Source organism: Cavia porcellus, unplaced genomic scaffold, assembly GCF_034190915.1.
Source record: "Cavia porcellus strain 051 isolate PalLab524CR breed Dunkin Hartley unplaced genomic scaffold, mCavPor4.1 scaffold_3, whole genome shotgun sequence".
NCBI classification, from domain to species: domain Eukaryota; kingdom Metazoa; phylum Chordata; class Mammalia; order Rodentia; family Caviidae; genus Cavia; species Cavia porcellus.
The window spans coordinates 79,773,355-79,789,835 of NW_026947486.1; the positions used below are offsets into that span (position 1 = coordinate 79,773,355).

A 16,481-nucleotide genomic window follows, 5' to 3' on the forward strand; every position below is an offset into this window, starting at 1 on the left:
CACCATAGCCTGGCTGCATTCTCCTCCTGCACCTCCTTCTGTAATCAGGAAACTCTGCCCAGATAACTGATTTATACCTATTGTCTTGCATTAATAGAGAATGCAACCTTGACTTAGGACCTTCATTTTCCATAGACTCTTACCTAACGTTGTAACAAGAAATTTTATATCACGCGATTGCTGTCTGACATAGCCTCAGCTGTAAGACTCTGTAAGTGAAAAAATGGGTTAAAGAGACCTGAATCTATTTTAAAAAATCTTCTAAAACACATACCCCAAAGTGTAAAGAGAATGATATTGGTGTATGGTTTAAATTTTAAAATGTTTTCATATGTTATCTTGCTCTGGTTTCTCAACTCTTTTAGATGGAGAGATGATGGATTGCTTTTTCCCTTTTTATTGGCAAGGATATAGAAAAAATAAGTCATGAGTGGCCAGGCTGGGATTAGGCAGTGGTCCAAAGCCATTGTTCCTTCCCCAGTTTGCAGTTCCCTATCACCTGAGCTTCCATGTACAGATCCCTGGAAATCCCATCACGCTACCCTGTTTCCCAGCAGTCAGCCATTTGTGTAGCTAATTACATTTGCTATTTCATTTCTTATGGTTGATTATTGCCTTGCAGTTGGGTTTGCCTGGGTACCTTTGCTGAAGGATGGTAGAATCATCACATTTGAGCAGCAGCTGCCTGTTTCAGCCAATCTTCCTCCGGGCTACTTGAATATGAATGATGCAGAATCCAGAAGGGTAGGAAAATCTTTGCATTTGTTGAGTCACGATGTTTAAATATTTTAAAATTGGAATTCTCTGGGTCTAGTTGATCTTCTGGGACGATGATACTCTGAGTTTTGTTATGGTCTATAGGTATGGATATATATGTTTTAAAGTTTACAGCAGTTTGATATAGAGTAACATACTATCTGTTGATTCGAATAATAACTTAAAGCTGGGGCTTGGATTTTGTACATCCTTTTAAGAAATTCTGTTTATGTAATTCGTAAAAGTTTCAGTCTGCAAAGAATTAGAAATTTAAAATGCTTTGAGTATGTTTAGTCTAACAACAGATAATTTTTCTCCAATAATCTATTTCTGTCTGACTCAGTTATACTCAAAAATGGAAATGTGCATGAAGACTTTGTATGTTATCCATTGCTATGATACAAAACTCATGTCTATATTTTGTTTTCTAGCAATTGAGTGTAGATATTAAGTGGGTAGATGGTGCAAAGCCTTTGTTGAAGATTAAAAGCCATTTAGAGTCTACCATTTACACTCAAGTAAGTTGCATCATTTAAATTTTGTCAATTTGAACACTCAAATATATTTCTTGATAAAAATAGACTATATTTTACTCATACAGCCTCAGAGAAGTGGTGACCTACAAGATTTCCTCATTAATAATATTATTCTAGCTATGTTTTATAATTATTCTCAATTACAAAATCCTCTTATTACTGTGAACTGATTTAAGCCTCACCAAATCCCTAAAGGCATATGGAAGCCACTACCATCTTAGAGGTGAAGAAACTAAGGCTCAGTCACATCAGGTTACATAGTAATAATTAGGGGAAGCAGGTCAAAGTAAACATTATTCCACTGCCTGATGTAGCCCACATTGTCTAGAAAGTCAGTGTATGTGGATTCCATGCGGAACAATTGGGCTCACTTCTCATTGGAGTATCCTAGTAAAGTTGGCTATTGAATGAGACTTTCTGGTAACTTGCTGCTGCTACCTTTTCTTCACTCGCTAGTTCACAGCTTCATTCCTGCTTATTTAATTAAAATGGACATGCAGCTTAACTTCATAGAATGCACTAGACGAAATGGAAAATAAATGGGTGCTTGACTTGTTGGGTATACATTGTGGCCTACCTATATGCTTAGGTACATGCTCAGTTAACCTAGCTTTGGTGCTTTGCAGGATAGTTAAGGGTACTTCTGGACATGGACACATAGGTTGGCAGCTACAGGTTCTGTGTCTGGGCACTAGAATGGGTTTGCAAGATGCAGGAGGAGGGAGAGGCAGAGAGTCTGCATTTAAGAATGATGAATCAAATTGCATATGGCTGTTTCCATCTGTGTTCCAGGATCTACATGTGCACAAATTCTTCCATCATTGCCAGCTGATTCAGTCAGGCTCGAAAGAAGTTCCAGGAGAGCTCATTAAATATTTAAAGGTAAATGAGCAGCAGCTTTCAGCAAAAGGTTTGTTTTTCATGTCTTTCTATTGCCACATTTGGATGTGGAAAAAGGAAACAGATGAACACTTGAAAATACTTTGGGCTGGGTATCCTCAGGAGAACACTTCCTATTATGTACTTTTCTGTCAAGTGGCTGTTTAGAAGCAGACAACAGAGCTGATACACTAGGAAGAAAATGTTATAGCCAGAATTCGACATTGCAGCTTTGAAAACCTCATGGAAATGTTGGATTCAGTTGCATAAATTGATTTTTCAGGCCTTTCTCTTTTTGCTGACTGCCTGGTAAATGTGCAGAATGCTGTGGGGAGAAAGGCCAGGAGGAACACAAGTGCTTTTGCTTGGAATAGAATATGAAATAATTCCTGTGTTCATGAGTGAAAGGCTATTAAAAGGGCCTGCTAAAGAGACCAAAAAATGGTTGCATAGGAAAATCTTATGGAATGCCATAATTTATCAGAACCTAAGAGCACATATTCCCTACATTTTAGGACTGGTATATATCCTAAAACCTGGCTGGAAGCGGCCCTTTTGTGATTACTCCTTTAGTAAGTCAGCTATAGAAAATCTGAGGAATTTTGATTTTAAACAAGGGCTCTATAGGATTCCCTTTTGGAAATGTGCTACTGCTTAGAGACATTCTCAGGAGACAAGTACATTTATTTGTTTCACAGAGGTAGTCTAATATGAAATAAATATGGGCTCTGGAATAATAAACTAACTCTGTTCCCCAGATCTGTCACTTGCTGGCTTTGTGACTGATCTTGGCAGAGTTACTTAACTTTTCTGAACCGTTGTTTATTCATCTGTCATGTTGGGATGACAACAGTGCACATCCTATGTTTGTAAGGATTACATAAGATTGAGCATCTGCTATGTAGTAATCATTCATGTCACACTTGTATCTCGACTGCTTCCTGTGAGCCAGGCCTTGTTCCAGGCATTTGGGGAGAATCTAAGTCAAGGAAACAAAAAAGGGCCCTGTCGTCAGGGAGCTTAATTTCTTGTGGAGACAGACAATAGGCACAGCAATGGATATGTATATTGTCAAATCAGGTAGTAATAAGTGCTAAAAAGTAATGAAAGAGCAAAAATAAGAGTTCTTGTATTAAAGAGGTCACAGAAAATGTTTTTGGTATGGTGACTTTTTTTTTTTGTCTTTTTCATTTTTATCGGTACCAGGGATTTAAGTCACGACCGCCTGCTTGCAAGGCAGGTGCTTATGCCACTGAGCTAAATCCCCAGCCCCTGGTATGGTGACTTTTGAGCAATGACCTAAAGAAAGGGAGAAAGTCAGCCACATGGATTATGGGGTGTGGCAGGGAGTTGAGACCTGAGATTATCACAACCCCGAGGAATTTGGTTTGTTGTGTTAAAAGGAGCAGCTGGAATTACAGGCTGGCCGGTGCACAGGGTGAAGAGGCAATTCCTTGGCAAGGTGGCTGGTGAGCTAGCTAGTCAGGTGAGGTCTCCTAGGGCCATTGTAAAGAGTTGGTATTGACTCCAAATGAGAGATAGGAAGCTGTACAGTTCTCAAACAGTAGTGACATGATTCGACTTTTGGTTTTTAAAGTAACATTCTGCCTATCGTATTAAAATGCATTGTTGGAAGAGGAGAAGGGGGATCATCTATCAGTAGTGGCTACTGATTTTAGTTATTATTAAGAAGTATAATAGTCACCTGACTTCAAATCCTGTCCTTAGAGTATGTCTGAGAGGACTCCCAGCTATATGAATGCTTTGTTTATGAAGGTAATTGGTTTTCCTTTCAGCAAAGAAATTTTGTAAAAGTTTTAACAGAGTTGTAGCAAACCAAACGTCATTTTCAAATACCGCTATTCTTCAATGGAAAAAAATACTCATATTTGTATTTTTAAGGGCTTGTAATGTTTTATATTTATGTGACCCACCCTTGCCCTCTAGTGGCAGTGTGAGAACTACCTTGTAATTTCAGAACTAGTCATATTCTTATAAAATGCTACCTGTGAAGGATTCTAGAAATTCTTTCTACAGATAAGGAAACTGGAGCCCAAGTTGAGGTGACTCTTCTGTAGTCTTTCTTCAGCTGTGGTGGCAGAACAGAGCTGGGCCTGTGACATGTGTCTCTTGATTCCGAGTCCTGTGATCTTCCTAGCAAATCTTGCTCTCTATTGTCCCTATCAATATCATCTCATCAATTCATTTAACATCTACTTGTTGAGCTCTTGTTACCTTCTTAGTATTTTCTTAAATGAGTCATTGTCCATACAGTCATTGTAACTGAAGAGACAGGATACACAGTAAGTGACAATGTCACTAACACAAATAGTCCAAAACCATAGGTAATTAAATATCAAATGTGTGATCCAGAGCCCAAATGCTAAGGATTCATTGAGCCAAGAATCCATCTTTATCTGACCCTTGTGTTTCTTACTTTATTCATTTATTCTGTCCTTCACCAAATACTCATTAAACACCTACTACGGGCCCAGATATTGTTCTGGACACTGAACTCTTATTGGGGTAGAGAGATTATAAATGAATGAATAAATTATGTAGAGATGAATGGTGTGAAAAAAGCAGAACAAGTTAATAGGTTTTAAGGTAACCAGGAACACTGTATATCCTAGAGAGTTGTCAGGGGAGGCCTCTCAGAGGAGGTGACATACCCACTTGAAACTAGTGCAAGGATACCAACCACAGGCGATAGACCTGTTTAAATGGAAAACATTATTGCAGTGAACACTTTATGCTGATGTATTTGAAGGACAGAAAAAAAGACCAGCAAGATAACTGAAGCACAGTAAGCAGCAAGAAGGAAGTTTGCTGTGGGATGAGTTTGGAGAGGAAAGGCAGAATACAGGAGGTGTGACAGACCCATGGAAGCCAATTTTTTGTGTGGTGACTTCTTTTGTTTTGCTTTGTTTTGTTTTGTTTTGAACGAGAGAAGAAGGACGTTGTCTAATTTGAATTTCAAAATGAACACACTGGTTTCTGTGCTGAGAATAAATTTTAGAAGACCAGTGCAGGGAGATCTTCCCTGCATGGAATACACACATCTCCTTTCTACCTGGCATCACCCTACTTATCTTTTAGCTCTCCTCTTCTTGGAAGTCTTATCCCCCCCACCTGCAGCCCAGTTGTTCTTTCTTTTGTGAATCCTATATATACCACTATCAGGCTGATCCCAGTTTGGATTGCAGTGATTTAGTTCCATGTGTTCACCCTTGTTAGACTATGAACAATGTAATGTCAGGAACCAGGGTTGTATGTGTGTGCGTGCGCGTTTGCTTCTCTATTGAAAGTACATTCGGTATGCCTTTGTTACATAAAAAAAGTGAGTAGTTTAACCGAAGTGGAGATTTAAACTTGTCTTGAAAGGACACCTAGAGATTTGGCTAAAAACTCTGAACGAAGAGTCAAAGGGAGGAAGCCTTGTGTTACATTCAAGGAACAGTGAACATACCAGCACACCTTATAAAGAATGATGATGAGAACCAAGGCTGAAAATGTAAATTGGGTCTTAAGTAACTTGAACATAATTCCTTTGGTCAGGGTTTTCAGCCCTGGCTCTATTGACATTTTGGGTAGGATAATCATTCATGGTGAGGGACTGCGCTGTACTGTGTAGGCTGTTGCGCAGAATCTCAGACCTTCACTCACCAGAGGTCAGTAGAGTGCCTCAGTTGTGGTAATCCCCAATGTCTCCAGACATTGCCACGTCTCCTGTGGGATGTGATGCGGTGCTGTGGTCAAGAACTGCTCTGTAATAGTAATGGTGAGGCATCAAACAAATCACTGTAGGAAGTAGTCTGATGTAACCAGCGTTTGAGGAACATTAACTTGGATATGAGAGCTGGATATGTTAGGAGTTAAGAAAAACTTTTTCTTTCTTTTTTTGCTTTTTTTTCCCCTCCCTCCCTCTTCCTTCTTTCCTGTTGGCTGGTTGAATGAGTACATGAATGTGGACAGAAAAGAAGAAAAAAAGAAATTTAACAGACTTTACTGTAACATTTCTATGTGTCTGTGCACACCTTTCTTTGTTGTTAGAAACAGTGTTAGCACTTTGAAGAAATGTATCATAAGGATGTTATAATGCAAAATATCTCCTTTTGTAGAACATGCTCATGTAAAGCCATTATATAGGAGTATTCTTTATTGAAGTCCACTTAACTTCTTGCAGATTAACTGGAGCTAGCTTCTTGTCTTGAAAAGCTTACAGAATACTGGAGGCTAGGCATTTCTTTAGCATCTCCAAATAACCTGATCCTCCTCAAACTCCACCATTGAGTGTTGGATTACCAAGAATCAGTTGTCTTTTTGCAAAACTTACTTGTTCTCTTTGATTAAGCATTTAACATTGAATAAACTAACAAAATCTGAATGTCAAAACAGAGGTGTAGATAAAATAATTAACGAAACGGATTCCCCTATTCCAGGAAACTCACATTTAAATGAACTTATATTATTCTCATTGATTTTTTTGTTGTTTTACATTTGCAAGTTTTATCATATTTCTATTTATTTTCATAACTAATAATAACTTATTTTAGTGTTTGCATGCCATGGAGATCCAAGTCATGATACAGTTTCTACCTGTAATTCTTATGCAACTCTTCCGAGTTCTCACAAACATGACCCATGAAGATGACGTTCCTATCAACTGCACCATGTGAGTTCTGGTGTTATAATACAATCAAGCTGTTTATTTGTGATCTTCTTTTTTTTAATGGATGCTTTCATTGCCATAAACTTCCTTGTAGAACTGCTTTTGTTGCATCCAATCAATTTCATATCTTGTATTTCCATTGGTGTTTGAGGATATTTTAAAATTTTTATTTTGATTTACTTTTTGGCTGGTTGGTTGTTCAGCAGACTGTTAATTCTCACATCCTGAATTTTCCACACTTCTTACTGTTATTTATTTCCAGTTGCATATCATTGTGATTGAAAAGGATACTTGATATGACTTAATTTTTTTTTTTTTAGAGAAAGGGTCTCAGTGTGTAACTCAGGCTGTTCAGCTCACTATATAGCCTAGGCTGGCCTTGAATTTGTGATCCTCCTGCCTCAACCTCCTGAGTGCCAAGATTACAAGTGCACACAGCCACGCCCAGCTCCAGTCTTAAATTTTTTAAGACTTGTTTTGTATCCTAACATGTAATCTATCCTGGAGGAGAATGTATATCCTTTTGCTCTCAGATAGAATATTCTGTATATGTCTGTTAGATCCTTTTGGTCTAAATATAGCCCAAGTCCAATATCTACATATTAATTTTCTGTCCAGTTTATTTGTCGTAATTGAAGTGGCATATTGAAGTCCCTTATCATTTGTGTATGCTTCTTATTTCTCTCTTTATGGCCATGTTATATATATTTTAAGAAACAAAATATATGAATTTTAATTGATCTCATGTCCATTATGGCAGCCACCAGGAACCTGTGGCCATTGGGTACTTCAAGAGAGGCTAGTTCTGTCAGGAGCTGAATTTTTAATTATGTTTCATTTTCATTCAAATAGCTATATATGACTAGTGTCTCACATTGGACAGAATGTGTCACTGAGCTGTCATTTTTTTACTTGAAAGAATAAGAAAGCACTGTTTTTACATAAAAATGAGCAAAAACATACTGTGGAGTAAAATGAAAACTGCACCTGAATTTCAAAATTAAAATAGGAGACTTTAGTGGGGTGTGGTGGCACATACCCCTAATCCCAGCACTCTGGGAGGCTAAAACAGCTCCAGCGACTGCAAGTTCAAGGCCATCCTGGACAATTTAGTGGCTTACTGAGAACCTGTCAAAATAAAATAAATAAAAGGACACAAATGAAAATGAAGCTCAGCACTCTTGTATTCAACATCTAGTACCAAAGGGAGATAATAGATACATAGATTAGATAGATAGATAGATAGATAGATAGATAGACAATAGGAGACTTTAAAAACTTGTGAGCTCCATGCTGACTACTTCAGGCTTTGCTGTCTCTGTTGTTGCTTCAGCCTCTTCCATCAGGCCCCAACTTACACACAACTGCATGCTATTTGTTCATCTCTGTTTTGGAGACAATCTGGTTGAAAATTTAAGAAGCATTATTTTAATTTAAAATGTGGTTCCTAGACCAGCAGCATTGAACTTCACCTCAGACCTACAGAATCAGAAACTCTGAAGAGGAACTAAGCAATCTGTTATGAAACTCTCTGGATGATGCTGATGCATATTGAAGTTGAGAACAACTGCTAGACTCCTAATTTAAATTTTTCATGAATTTCATATTTGCTTCCAATTTTAGTTCCTATCATTATACCTGCCCTGTTTCTCTTTTCCCCCTTCCCTGTTATTTATTTTTTTACTTTTATTCTCTCTAGAGGAATTTCAGGATTTACCTGAAATTGAGGTCTTCAAGTGGCTATGACCATACATAGTTCAAACACAAAGATTTAGAAAAGAAATATTTGGGCAGCAAGTAAAGTTCTTTTGAACCAGGAAATAAATTTTACAAGCACTAAGCATGTTAGTTTCAGAAATCTTTACTAGACCTGAACTACCATTATTTCTTATGTTACCTCATTTTTAATTGGTCAGGCAGTGTTAAATTTTTGGGGAGGGGAGTTAAACACAATGATCTTATTTAACAGGTACACTATAGTAATTGCAGTCCAGCATGCTGACTTTTGTGAATATCGTTTCAGGGTTCTCTTACACATCGTATCAAAGTGTCATGAAGAATGCTTGGAAAGTTATTTAAGATCCTTCATTAAGGTTTGTGGACTGAGCTTTCTAGGCAAGTGGTTTGCTCTATAAGACAGTTTTGGCTTATGGTTCCTTTTCTGTGTTTGCAGTATAGCTTCCGACCTGAAAAACCAAGTGCACTTCAGACCCAGCTGATACATGAGACCCTGGCTACGACGATGATAGCAATACTGAAACAGTCTGCGGATTTCTTAGCAATAAATAAGCTGCTAAAGGTAAAGACATGAGACACAACTGAGAGAGAAAGCAGCCATAATTGTAGTTGTTTGATCCCTTCCTGGTTTAATTCTGGGTTTTCAGCATTTTCTCATGTGACCTCCTTCCCATCACTGTGCACAAGCGTCTTTTTCCTGAAGTTCTCCGCAGAACCTTCAACTTCCTGTCCACCCCAGCCCTCCATCAAATGCAGAATAGAACAAAACTGAATCCAATGAATCTGAGTTAGAATCTTATATCCATTACAGCACAGTTCTGGAGTTTGAGGCCAGTTATTTAGCATCTCTAAACCTCCAATTCCTCATTTCTAAATCATGAGTAAAGTATTCAATACATTGTTTCTGGAACATAGAAAGCACTCAATAAAAGATAGCTCTTATTGTCAATATTTTTTATTTCCTTTATAAATCATAGAATTTGAGGTACCTTGGAATACATCTGCTTGAGGGTTTTCTCTGCCTCTCAAATTACAAAATGTGAGCAAACAGGTCAGCCAATTAGGCTACATTCGTGTTGTCTCAAGGTCAGGGTTGGGTCCCCGCCCCCAGCACACACACACACACACACACACACTCTCTCTCTCTCTCTCTCTCTCTCTCTCTCTCTCTCTCTCTCTTTCTCTGAGTTCGGGTGGTAATAAGACTCACTGTAGAGAATTTTTAAGTAAAAACAATATGAACTAAACTTTGGTGTGCTTTTATTACCAGCTGTGGGAAATTCAAAATAATGTTAGTTGAAAAATAGCCTTCCCCACTGGGACAAACATTCCTGCCTCTCCCTTGTACATCACTAGTCAAATTTGAGGTACAGTAGTACCTTTCTGGTAAAATAATTTGAAGGTATTCTATGACACTTTGCTAATGAATTGTAATTACTTGAAAATGTTAGTAAAGTTCAAATTCAAGATCCATACAGATTTAATTTTTTTAAGCTTCAAAGATTTGGATAGCCATTAAAGATTTTTTGTTTTGTTTTAGTACTCATGGTTTTTCTTTGAAATAATTGCAAAGTCCATGGCCACATACTTGCTGGAAGAGAACAAAATTAAGGTAAGCAGGCTCAATAATAATGTTTTGTTTTATTGTATTGTAATTGCTGAGTAACAGTTGTATAAAAGAATAATATGTGACAGAGAATGCTAATCTTACATATTGCAATGCCAGGCAGATCTCCTTTTGTTTTAGAGATCTCCTTCTGGCCTTTTGCTTTATTAAATGTTGCTTACAAAAACAACAGCTGTATTGAGCAAATTGGGGGTTTCACAGTTTGTGTATTCTCATAGTCCAATCTGCAGGCTTCACAGATTCTTTCGTATAATTTTTCACCCTGTAAAACTCATTATCTTTGAGGCTGTACCTTTGTTTTATGATTTAAAAATGTCTATGTTGGAAGTTTGATTTAGAAAAAGAACAAGTACCATATCTGAAATAATCTTTCTGTTACAAAAATTTAAGGCAGGTACAAAGTTTAAAAACAAAACCAAAACTTAATATTCAGTACATACATGTGTTCCTGTAACATAACATATACATTTGTTTTTAAAAATTTGTTTAAAGTTACATGTTGAGAATCCCTCAGTTAAAATGCTTGGAACCACAAATAGTTACCATTTCAGCTTGTTTCAGATTTTGAAATATCTGAACGTATATAATGAGATACTTTGGGGATAGGACCCAAGTCAAAACACAAAGTTCACATACACCTTATACAAGTAGCCTAAAGGTAATTTTATGAAATGTCTTGTGTTGTAACTATTACCATCATATGATACCAGGTATGGAATTTACACTTTTGGTTGATGCTCAAAAAGTTTTGAATTTTGGAACATTTCAGAGTTTTGGATTAGGGATACTCATTCAGTACAAAGAAATTTATTTCATTACAGAAACTATAAAGTTAAGACTTGCAAAGTAAAAAAAAAACCTACCTTACAGTCATTATTTTATCAAAAGTTTAATAGTATTAGTTTGCTGAAACTGAAGTGCATCGTTACTTTGTGTGCCAGGGATAAATTAAATGAAAAACCAGGATGATTCTGTATCCCAAGAACATGTTATTCCAGAGTTGGGTTGGAATGACCCATTCTTACTGATAATTGAAGTCAGTTATATTATTAGATCAGACAGTCCTGGTAAGAATCTAAAGTATACATTGAGATAGTGATACCATTTTTTAGTTGGAAGAAAAATTATACTTCAGTTTAAAAAGAACTATTTACACTATGTATTTGGAAGCAAAAGTGGCAGTTGATTTAGAACTTTTGGAACTCTTTTTCTTTCCCTGTTTCATTTAAGCTTCCCAGAGGCCAGAGATTTCCCGAGGCATATCATCATGTCTTACATTCATTGCTGCTTGCAATAATTCCACATGTGACTATTCGTTATGCAGAGATTCCTGAGGAGTCCAGAAATGTGAATTACAGTTTGGCTAGCTTCCTGAAGGTGAGTTAAAGAGAGCCAGAATATAGTAAGGAACACTCTTCATTGACAGTGTCTTGAAAATCAAAGGAAAAACTTATCAACTGTCTAACAATTCATCTAGGTTTTCATCAGGTTGTTGCAGTAACACTTTTGACTGAATTGTTAGATAAGCCAAGTTTGGGATTATCTTATTTCAAACTGAAATAGCTAATGAATTAAATTTGAGGTCCCACACAAGTGGATGAACTGAAAGACATGTGTTGCTTATTTTCTAAGATGTTTCAGACATATTTTAATTTTTCTGCTCTTAGATAGGGCATGCACTTTCTAGGTTGCCCTGGTTCCCACCGTTCCTTATTGTACTCTGAACCTCTTTATGCACCCAAGTCTCTTCCCTGATTCCAATTGGATTTTAAGTTTGCAACTTTAGAGCTAAAGCAACCTATTTAGTGATGTATCTGGAGTTTAATACATGTAAACAAATATCATTAGTTTTGGTCAGTGAAATTTTTTATTTGAGAGATACCAGAAGTTCCTATGTTTACCAAAGAGAGCACATTTGTCATTGCTACATTTTGTTGTTTTCAGTATGTAAGTATCAGTGCTGGGATGTTTTACCAAGAAACAATGATATGTAATTGCAGAGACAGGCAGGAATTTTTGACACATTTAGATTTTACTATTACTCTTTTCTTCATATTTCATCATGATGTGTATTAAGAACTTCATAATCCACCTCAGTAGTTTTAGTGTCTAACATACCCTCTTTTTTAAATTAAAACTTTGCAACTAAGTTTTAGATCTTCAGGCTGTGTTTTTCTCTTCTTTTTTTTAAAAATTTGAGATAAAGTCTCTTGATGCTTCCCAGGCTTTCTCAAACTCCTGGACTCAAGCAGTCCTCCTGCCTCAGCCTCCTGAGTAGCTGAGCCAATAGGCAAGTGCCACTGTGCCTAGCTCAGAGTGTGATTTTCTAACATTTGACATTTTGGGGCCAGAATTAAAGTTTTGAAACTATTTCATAAGCCTTTTATGTATTAAAAAGTAAGCATTTTCATGTTGTGTCTTTTGTGGGGGGTGTAAGGATTCAACACAAGCTTGTGCCCTGAGCTACATCCCCAGCCTTTTTAATTAATTAATTTATTTTAAATTTTTGAAATAGAATATAAATCACTAAGTTGTCCAGGCTGGGCTTGAACTTGTGATCCTCTTTCTCACACCTGACTACATTTCTTTTTAAAGTAAAAACAAAAAGAATGAGATTAACTGAAATATAAAACCTTAATTTCTTACCTGGAGTTTTAAACTTGAAGGATCTAGGTAAAGGGGGCAAAGCAGCATTGATTTAACACTAGTATTTACTAAGTGAAGTCCACAAAGATTTGCCTGCCTTCTATGTGAGGACTCAAAGATGTGAGAGACTATCTCTAGTCATGCTCATATAAACACACAAGATAGAGGTTATAACCATAATACTGAAAATACAATGAAATACTTTAGAAGAAGAAAGAGAGGAACCATGACCAGGCAGCATGGACAGAGATAAGAAGCATAGTTCAGAGTTCCTCAAGACAAGAATTAAAGTGTTGCAGGTGAAGCATCCTTGAGCAAAAGGATGAGAGGCAGAGTCACTGTGTAGTGAATTAAAATGTGTGAAGACAAAGCAGGAAAGGCCATCTAGTGCCAGATGGTGGAAGGCCTTGAGTATCTGGTAAAGAGTTTACGTTTGACACATGTGCAGTGGAAAAACACTAAATAATTTTGAACCTGATTTTCTTGCTGGCATGATGGGTAAAGTGAGGAAAACAGCAGGGTCAGTACAACTAATGAAAAGACCAATCATCTGCCTGGCAGAGTCTATTCATGTTTTAGTTAAGTTCTTGCTTAACCCTCCTATGCAGCATTGACCACTTGTCCTTGCAGTGTTCTGTGGCACCTCTTACTGTGCTGTATTTTAATTATTTGTCTTTACCATTGGAGAAGAATAAATACTATGTCTTATTCAATTGCTTATTTCTTTAGATTGCCACACTATCTCAAAACACACTCATTCCTCTACATGTTTTGAAAATTGTACAGTTGAGGCCACTAAGTCTCTAGTTGAATGATAAGTCACTTTGCCCTTAATCTTCTTCAAGATCACCTGAAGCCCCAGCAGCTCTTATTCTATTATCTGTAAAAAAGGAAAATGTTACCTATTTAGTGCAGAACAAATTTAAATTATTTTCAAGTTATATTTGTCTTTTAAAAGAATTACGTAACTAACCATTCATTATGTTTTGGTTTCTATAGCGTTGTTTGACTCTAATGGATAGAGGATTTGTTTTCAATTTGATAAATGACTATATATCTGGATTCAGCCCCAAAGATCCTAAGGTAAGTTATAGAGGTATACTGTGTAGTGAATGTCAGTCATTAAAGCATGCCATCAAGGGTGACACTCTTCTGGAGGATTTGGAACTGGTGTTTTTCTTCCTTAGGTACCTTTGAGTATTAGTTTTTATCAAATCAGGGAATATTGGACAGTGTTTTGGAGCTTCTCTAGCCACACACACGATCAGCAAGTAACTGGTAGGACTCAACATACTGTGGGACACCTGACTAGGATTCATGAGAGTACCACAATGAGGATACATAACTGGATCCAGAAAGGACAAAGGCATCCAGTGGAGTCTGTGACAGCCCCTGTGTGGCTGTCTTGGGCTCTGTCCCTCCTGTAAAAGGTCACCTAACATCATCTCCCTGCAGCAGTGAAAATACAGCCACATGTGTGCACTATTTCTTTTCAGGGAATCCCATTTAAGACTTAGAGTTCCCAGTTTTTATTGGGGGGCTGATCATGTATTGAAGAGTGGTCAGAATTCCAGATTGCCAGGAAGAGAAGCAAAACAGGTGTTGGACGTAAGTGACAATATTTGTACAAATAGACTAAGAAGGTAGGCACCAAATGCTCAATTTTATCGTGTAGGGGAACATGTCAAAATTCAGTTTCTCAGATTCTATACAACACAATCCTTACAGCAGGGCTTTTAAACAAGGTAATAGTCTCAAGACTGCTGTGTTTAATGCATTCCTGCACAAGTTTCATCTCAGTGTATGCTTGGAATACTGAGTACTTCTTATGAAGACTAATGCTGTGTATTAGATTCTGAAAATAGTAAATGCCTATTCAAAATAACTTAATGTATACTTTCTTTCCATTTAGGTTCTGGCTGAATACAAGTTTGAATTTCTACAAACAATTTGCAATCATGAACATTACATTCCTCTGAACTTGCCAATGGCATTTGCAAAACCCAAATTGCAGCGAGTTCAAGGTATGTATTTGCATATACCATCATTGAATTTTTCCATTTTTGCTAGTGCTAGTGTAGTATAGTATTTTCTAAGTATACCAGTTAAGTTGAAGGTAATCTCAGAGTTGTTAGTATCTGAAGACAGGTCCACTAATGGTATTCTGCATTTCCTCCCTAGTATTAGTGGCAGTATTTATAGTATGAAGAAATCAAGTGTGCTATGTAGATTGCTGTATAAACACAGATGTCAGATAGTAATAAAATTGCTCTCTGTAACAGTGTTTAGAATCTCGTTCGAGGCTAAATGATGAAATGCAGTTCCTTTGAAAGCATCAAAAGAAATATAAAGGCAGCCTAAAATGATAACATGCATATACTGAATTTATGAAATGCCTTCAGTTTAAAGCCATTGCTAGTTTTATTGACTGCTTTGTTGTGTAGCACTATTCTTATGTTACTATGTTTTTTATTTGTCCCTTTTCTTTTCATATATTAATTAGATTTTTTTTCATTTGCGGTGGACCATTTGACTTCAGTAGGTAGGTTTAACTCGGTTCACTCTAAAGAAGCTTGCTGTTTTTAAACACAGTTGATTTGATGAATCGCTAAGATGGATGGGGGTTTTGTTTGCTTTTCAAATCCTCCCTAGCCAAAATTAGCCTTTGGATATTGTACCCAGAAAGATCTAAAAGACAGTGTGCTTGCTTACTTTAAAATAAATTTGAGTGCTGCAAGAGAAATCAATTTAAAAATGTCTGCCTTAAGCAAACAAATTTCTGCTGCAAGCCAGCCTGGGGACAAGGGATGGGCGGAGGGTTCTTTTTTTGAGGGTATCTCTTCTTTAAGTGGGTTTCTCCTGTCCCAGGCTTGCCTCCTTCCCTGTGACCCTGTTTATTGGCTACTTGGCCACAAAATGTGTTAGAAATACCTGATTGGTTTTATTCAGATCACTAAAGTAAAATATGTATTACCATTTTCAAAATCTAATAAGGTCACCTTGGTTAGTCAGTAGAAGCATGGAAAATGATTGAAATTCACCAAAGAACATCCACAATGCAGGAAGATAGCCATTTGTCTTGGTCCTTAGAGAAGTGTTTTAAGACCCTAGTACCCCTGTCCAGCCACAGCATGCACTGCTCACATACTTCCCACAGTATTTATTGTTAGCAATGAAGAAACCAGGGAAATGAAAGGATAGGAGGGATAATCAGGATTAAGGATTAAAGTTGACTTGTCACAACATGCATTAAGTCCTAGCTGTAAACACTGCCTTGTGTTGAAGAGGCAAAGAAATATATTAAGATGTGCCCTTCAGCTTTCTGGCCTAACTGAATTACATGGTAGGGGTAAGGAAATAAACATAGTTAAAGTCCTTTGTAGAAGTCATTAAACTTGATCACTGTATTCTCTGAATTGTTATAAGGCAAGTCTCAGCCAAGATATAACACACAGGATTTAAAGTAGATTGAAGATCTTTAAAAAAAAATTCAAAGACATGATTTGAAGTGACGATTCTGTACAATGAAAGATTTGTATTTGCATGATGATGAATTGGAGTACAATGAAGTTTTTTTTTCTTTCTGTTCTCATACTCCATGTATGTATTCAGAACAATATGTAGTGAT

At 36.9% G+C, this 16,481-nt stretch overlaps 1 protein-coding gene across 4 annotated transcripts in view; it reads left to right on the forward strand.

Annotated features, from left to right (window-relative positions):
* Dock11 (dedicator of cytokinesis 11) overlaps positions 1 to 16,481 on the forward strand; it is a 169,199-nt gene that overhangs the window by 81,547 nt on the left and 71,171 nt on the right. For 3 of the 4 annotated variants that reach the window (XM_063246315.1, XM_063246314.1, XM_013150173.3), the window contains 11 exons: positions 623 to 744; positions 1,188 to 1,274; positions 2,085 to 2,174; positions 6,728 to 6,846; positions 8,867 to 8,936; positions 9,017 to 9,142; positions 10,121 to 10,192; positions 11,438 to 11,584; positions 13,853 to 13,936; positions 14,766 to 14,877; positions 15,357 to 15,395. In XM_063246315.1, coding sequence (XP_063102385.1) covers positions 623 to 744; positions 1,188 to 1,274; positions 2,085 to 2,174; positions 6,728 to 6,846; positions 8,867 to 8,936; positions 9,017 to 9,142; positions 10,121 to 10,192; positions 11,438 to 11,584; positions 13,853 to 13,936; positions 14,766 to 14,877; positions 15,357 to 15,395 — 1,068 coding nt within the window. The remainder of the gene's footprint in view (positions 1 to 622; positions 745 to 1,187; positions 1,275 to 2,084; positions 2,175 to 6,727; positions 6,847 to 8,866; positions 8,937 to 9,016; positions 9,143 to 10,120; positions 10,193 to 11,437; positions 11,585 to 13,852; positions 13,937 to 14,765; positions 14,878 to 15,356; positions 15,396 to 16,481) is intronic. The other variant, XM_003467597.5, reaches the window with a different exon arrangement.